The sequence below is a fragment of the Strix aluco genome, chromosome 29 (genome assembly GCF_031877795.1).
Source record: "Strix aluco isolate bStrAlu1 chromosome 29, bStrAlu1.hap1, whole genome shotgun sequence".
NCBI classification, from domain to species: Eukaryota; Metazoa; Chordata; class Aves; order Strigiformes; family Strigidae; genus Strix; species Strix aluco.
The window spans coordinates 3,524,588-3,530,587 of NC_133959.1; the positions used below are offsets into that span (position 1 = coordinate 3,524,588).

At 54.1% G+C, this 6,000-nt stretch overlaps 1 protein-coding gene across 4 annotated transcripts in view; it reads left to right on the plus strand.

The window, feature by feature from the left end:
• CTXN1 (cortexin 1) overlaps positions 1–5,646 on the plus strand; it is a 43,162-nt gene extending 37,516 nt beyond the window's left edge. For all 4 annotated transcript variants that reach the window (XM_074808602.1, XM_074808601.1, XM_074808603.1 and 1 more), the window contains 2 exons: positions 3,398–3,511; positions 4,039–5,646. In XM_074808602.1, coding sequence (XP_074664703.1) covers positions 4,173–4,460 — 288 coding nt within the window. In that variant the 5' untranslated portion in view covers positions 3,398–3,511; positions 4,039–4,172 and the 3' untranslated portion in view covers positions 4,461–5,646. The remainder of the gene's footprint in view (positions 1–3,397; positions 3,512–4,038) is intronic.
• The last annotated feature ends 354 nt before the right edge of the window (positions 5,647–6,000 follow it).

Below are 6,000 nucleotides of genomic sequence, written 5' to 3' on the forward strand. Positions count from 1 at the left end.
CAGCAGTAGGGTTGTGCTTTTCAAAGCAGGGTTATTTTAGCACCGTCCTAATGAATTTGCTTTAGTTCTTATTCTGTGTGCAGTCATTTTATTCTGGTCTCTATGAAAGCTTCACCTGAATTTAAGTATTTTAGCCCCTCCTAGCTCTCCTCCATCAAAATTAGCTCCACTTTCTCCTTTTAAGACATTAGTCTCATTTCTTATTGTTATATAATTGTAAATGTCTATTTTTGGTTATAAAAGTTCTAAGTTGGGTATATTTAAAAGTCTGTAAACTGAGTAATTCCCTAGTTGTTGGACTGCATCCATGACACCATGCAATTAAACCCCACTTCATTGTGGCTTATGTCCTGTCATCTTCCAGTTTCATTCTTTGAGCAGATCAAGCCTTTCTGGTGCAATTCTGCTTTACTGTGCAGATCATGTTGGTCTTTTTTAATTCCTGCTGATAAAACGCCCACCTTTCAGTGCCAGGTGCTGCAAAGCTGACTTAACCTCTGAGCACCCTGAGACAAATCTACCCATGACTTGGGAAGCTGCCTCGTCCCTTGGATCCAGAGCTGGGGTCCCCGCTCACCGTCCCCTGTGCGCCAGCTCCCGGAGCACGGGCTGTGCACTAACGCACGGCTTTGCCAAGGCGACCAGCTTCATCTTTTATTTGGTGGTGGGAGTAAACTGCTTGAAGGAGGAACAGATTTTTTTGAGCAAGGTTACTCTGCTGTAAATTGGAAGTAAGCAATACCCGAAATGTTAGTATCCAGAAATTGCTTTCTGGCTGGCACAGAAGATGTTCTTCAGTTGCTTTCCCTAATTAGGCTCTGATTCTGCTTTGGACACTTCATAGAATAGTTTGGGTGGGAAGAGACCTTTAAAGCTCATCTAGTTCAGCTCCCTGCAGTGAGCAGGGACGTCTTCAACTCAAGCAGGCTGCTCCGAGCTCTGTCCAACCTGACGTTGAACGTTTCCAGGGATGAGGCATCTACCACCTCTCTGGGCAACCTGCTCCAGGGTTTCACCACCCTCATCGTAAAAAATTTCTTCCTTATACCTACTCTGAATCTCCCCATTTTTAGTTTAAAACCATTACCCCTGTTCCCATCTTTCTTACAAGCCCCCTTTAAGTATCGAAAGGCTGCAGTGAGGTCTCCTTGGAGCCTTCTCTTCTCCAGGCTCTTGTGCTTTCCCATCCACTACCCATCTCTAGGTCTTGACCCCTGGTCAAAAACCTGCAAGGACTTAAAGGGTGGAATAAGCTGGCACTAGCAGAAGTGTCTGGGTGTAGTCCAGAGAGCAGGCTGAGTCATGCCAGTGCTGTGCAGCCCCATCCCTGCTGAGAGCCCATAACCTCCCTTCGCTGCCCACTCAGATTCGCAGTTTGGAGGTGTCTGCAGTGGGAAGGGTGAACCCTCCATACCAGATGGCATCCCGCATTGGTAAACACTGCTCCATACTTCTTTTTAAATAAATATCTCATTAGATATTTGCCATTCCCAAATTAACATTTAATTCGTGTTTCATACCCAGAAAAATCTCACCACAGTGTTGCTGAATTGTTGACAGTGATCCTCTTCCTTTGTGAGCTCTGTCCCTATTAGGCAATTTCCTTGCTCATGTATTCTTTTCAGTTACTAAGGGAACATGAATCTTAATAAAACTCAATCAAATGTTCCTTAAATAACAGCTGCCTTCATTTAACTGTCTTATCAACCGGTTTTTGCTTTGCTCAAAATTCCTGGGAAATTAAGATCGGATTCTTCACACAGTAATGAAGAAACCACACACGCCAAATGTGAGGGAAATCCTTTATCCTGAATACTATAGGATGTAATTCTAGGGATATTTAGCAGAAAAACTTGTATTTTGTCCTGAATGTGCCTGTTCCTCCCTGCACTTTTGGTGAGAGTCAGTTGGGCATCTCCAGATACATGATTTGTGCTTGGGTCAGCAAGCGCAGGGCCTGTCCTGAGCATCTTTGGCACCAAAAACCACGAAGGAGGATTTTTTAACCCAGATGTGTCCGTGGGAAGCATGAATCTCCCCTGAGCACAGAGGAGATCAGCAGGGAGGCAGCGATGCCCCGGCGCTGCAATGCTTTCAAAGCCCAGGGGGTTCCTAAGGGCTCACAGGGCACACACATCTCCTCTGCGAGGAGATGGAGGCTGTAGAGAGCTGTGCCTGTCTCCAGAGACCTCTGTGGAGAGGAGGAGGATGCTCTGTCCCATCAGTGCTCCTCCATGGGCAGGTATTCCTTCCCCAGGTAGGGCCACATGGAGCCATCACCCTCTGGCTGGGGACAGGAGACCCAAGTGCTCCCTGCCCACATGGAATCTCCTCCAGCTCAGTTCACTCATCCTCCTGCCCTCCTGATGTGGTACCTGGGCTGTGGGAACCTTATTTGACTTATCCCTGCAACCCGTGCTCATTGGAGGATATAACGGGGGAGGGATAAATCCCAGCGTGATGGAAGCTTGACAGTCTGAGTGGCTTCTGGATGGTGTCATGCTAGAGGTGGCCAATTTAACGTGACATGTGCTGTAGGTACAGTTTCCCGTTGGGGAAGTGCACTGAGTACTTCCCTGCAACGGGGTACCCGTGACAAAGCAGGGCAAAGCCCCCCCTCAGCCCCCAGTGAGACCTGGAGCCTCAGCAAGTAACTGGGAAGCTGATGTTAGTGGAAGTGCTCAAACAGCTGTTCTGGGGCGGTCGGTGTTTGGGGGTTCGGAGATACCCTGGCCAAACGTGGGTGCAGGGATGCCAGCTCAGGGCTTGCCACCCCCATGGGCAGTGTTATGGTGGTGCTTTGTCCCGGGGGGGAGCAGGGCTGGCCAGAACACCCCATGTCTGGTCTAGACACCAGAGATGTGTCTGGGAAGGGAGAGTACCAACTAACTGGGGTAGAAAGCTGTGCTCACCTTGTTGCTGCTCTTGCCCTTTATTTTGCTGCTGTTATATGAAAATATTTTTAAAGCCTGCAAGCCCTGTTCCTCGTGGTGTTCCAGGAGCTGCAGATAAAGGAAAGTGAGTCAGAGCCGTGCCGAACCTGCTCTGGTCTGTATCTGGGACTGGGCTCTGCCTTTCACTTTCCCACTGATACTGCTCCCAGAGACAGTATCGCTGCCGGGGAGGGCAGGGGGATGCTTTGGCTGTTTCCTGATATCTCACAGTGGGGCTTTTTTTTCCTTTTCTGGAGTCTCCACAGCACTGAGAGCACTCAGGCTCCAGGATGGTGCAAGGGGAGGCTGGTGTGGATGTTCCCCGAGGTGAACTCCATCCAGTGCTGCTCTGACAAGAGACACTGAGAACTTCAGAGGTGCCTTGTGGTGTTTTTCTATGACTCCTAGTGACCGGTCCTTTTAACCTCTTTTGCTATCTTTGTCCTTCTGCTTTGCATCCCTAGCCCAAGAAATCTGAACCCTGGAGATCTTTCCTCAGTGACGTGGCTGTTTGGACACAGCCTTCTCCTCCTTCTGCTGCCATAGCAATGCTAGTGTCCCCATGCAGCTGCAGTGAGGTAGGTGCTCTCCTTCTCCATCAGGACTCAGCTCCTTCTAGACCTGGTGCAAAACCAAAGGCAGTCGTTGTGCCAAGGGACACGCAGCAGCTGGACACTTGTCGCTCAGTAGGAGTGAGGAAACTCTAAGCTTGTGTCCATCTTGGGACAACTTCAAGACCGGACTAGATAAAGCCTTGAGCAGCCCACTCTGAATGCACAGCTGAGGTCCTTTTCAGTGTGTATTTTCCTATGATTCAGGGCACCTGGTCCGAAAGGGCCCTGCAGCACTAGCCTTGACGGGTGGGCACCCTCCTCAGAGGATTGCTGGGCATTTATGACTTGAGAGGCAAGCTCTGCGCCAGTGCCCTGGGCTGCCCACCCATCCCACACCTTCATACCCCTCACAAGAGGCTTCTTGAGCTTGCTAGAAAACCAGGGATCCACTTGTGAACTTCCCCACCCTTCTGTGCTGCTGGTTATTTAGCAGAGCTGGTGTAGCCTGTGACCAATTCCTCCTCCCTCACCATCTCTGCTTTCTCCTCCAGGAGCTCTTGGCTTGGGCAGGAGCGAATCCCGGGCTCGGCGTAGCCGCGCCGGTGGCTATGGAGTAACCTGTGCTCTGGGTGCGTGGGCACAGCGGGGAGGCTGAAGCTGGCTGCCCGGGCACCGGGGCAGCCGAATGCGCCCTGCCCACGCGCTCCTCGCCTCTGCCATGAATGATGCATCGACGATGGATTATGAACTGCTCTCCCCCTCCTTGGTTGAGCACCCAGCCGGCACTGCGGGTATGGATGCTGAGCAGAAAACTGTCTTTGCCTTTGTCATCTTCCTCCTCGTCTTCTTGGTGATGCTGATGGTGCGCTGCTTCCGCATCCTGCTGGACCCCTACAGCCGCATGCCCGCCTCCTCCTGGACTGACCACAAGGAGGGGTTGGAGAGGGGCCAGTTTGACTACGCCTTGGTGTAGAGGGCAGGGATGGGGCGAGCCTGGGTGCTCTGTGTGCCTCCCACCCCAGCTGGCCCCGGCCCCGGCCCCCCCTTCCTCTGTGGTGTTGCCCTGGGCCAGCACGGATGCTCCGGGCAGGGAGGTGAGGTCGGGCTCTTGTCCGGGGTGGGTTTTCTAGGGGTTTCTCTCTTTTCTAAGCACTTTTCAGTTCTCTTTGCAGTCTGCGGGACTCTTGGAGAGATGTGTTGGAGAGGTGATATGATTCCGCGTGGTCCCTGCTGCCCACCGTGCCCCCGGGCAGCGTCGCGTGCTGCAGTGAGGGGCAGGAGGCGATGGGGCAGGGCACGGCGGGACCTGCCCTCAGCCACGGCCCACCGGGCTCCTGGTCTGGGTGGCTCTGCCTGGTGCCAGGCCAGAGCTTTGACCCCCACCTCCTCCTGCCCCCCATGTCGCCCTCGTCTGTGTCCTCTGGGGAGTGCTGACCGTGGTCCAGTGCGTGTGTGTGTGTGTCCCTGTAGCTGAGCTGTGTCTGTCAGGGGGTTTATAGGCACCAGACCCAAGTGCTGGCTTTGTTCCTCTCTGTGTGGCAGCCCCAAGTGCCCCCTCCTTCCCCACAAATGAGGGGGAGAAGGACACCCCCCATGCACAGCCCCCTCTCGGCGTCCAGCCCTGCAGCCTGCTCTCCGCTTTACACCGTAGTGACCTGTGTCCCTGCCCAACTGGTGAAAATGGTCTGAGCAAGGTGCAGTCATGCAGCTACCTGCAGACCTGCCTGGGTGGCCCTGCTGGGATCCCAGGAGGGATCAAAGGTCCCACACGACACTTGGGAGATGCTCCTCAGCCAGCCCAAGCCTGGCAACCTCCCACTGGTATCTCCCATTCTGGCCAGTCCCTGCTCCAGCAGGATCTGGGTGGCCTCCCCGTGTCCAGGGGGTTGCTGGGGGTGGCCGGCCCTTCCCTGGCCATCCTGCATCTGGGTATCAGAAGGGCTGTGTAAGCATTCGAGGGGAAAACAAGGCTGTCCTCCTGCCCCTCTGTGGGAACCATGCCTGATGAGTAGGGGTGCTGTAGCTAGCCACAGGGCTAGCAAACACTATGGTGGGTTATGGCTGTGGGCCACTAAGAAGCTTTGTACTAAGTGATTGGAGCCCATGGGGGAGAACCTCTTCCCCCACCATGGAAATAAAGCTGCACTGTGCTAACCCCACACAGCTCTTCCTCTGCTCTTTGTCGCGTCCCAGCGGGCTCTTGGAGGAGCACCGGCGGCTCCCCAAGCAGTGGTGGGCTGTCCCCTCTCTCCCTCTCAGAGCCAAGACCCCCCATCTCCCAGCACCAGCAGCTCCTGAGGGTTTGGGTGCCATGTGGGACAGGAGCATCACCACCAGGCCACGGTGCTGTGGGTGTCCTGCACCCGGACACGTGCCCTGTCAGGGACATGCAGAAGGTGCTCCCTGGCCACAGCAGGGCACCTGGGCCAGTGTGGCTGGGCAGGGACAGCCACAGCCTGGCCATGTCCACTGCAGGACCTGTGGGCTGAGCCTGGCTGTGTCTGCTACATCAG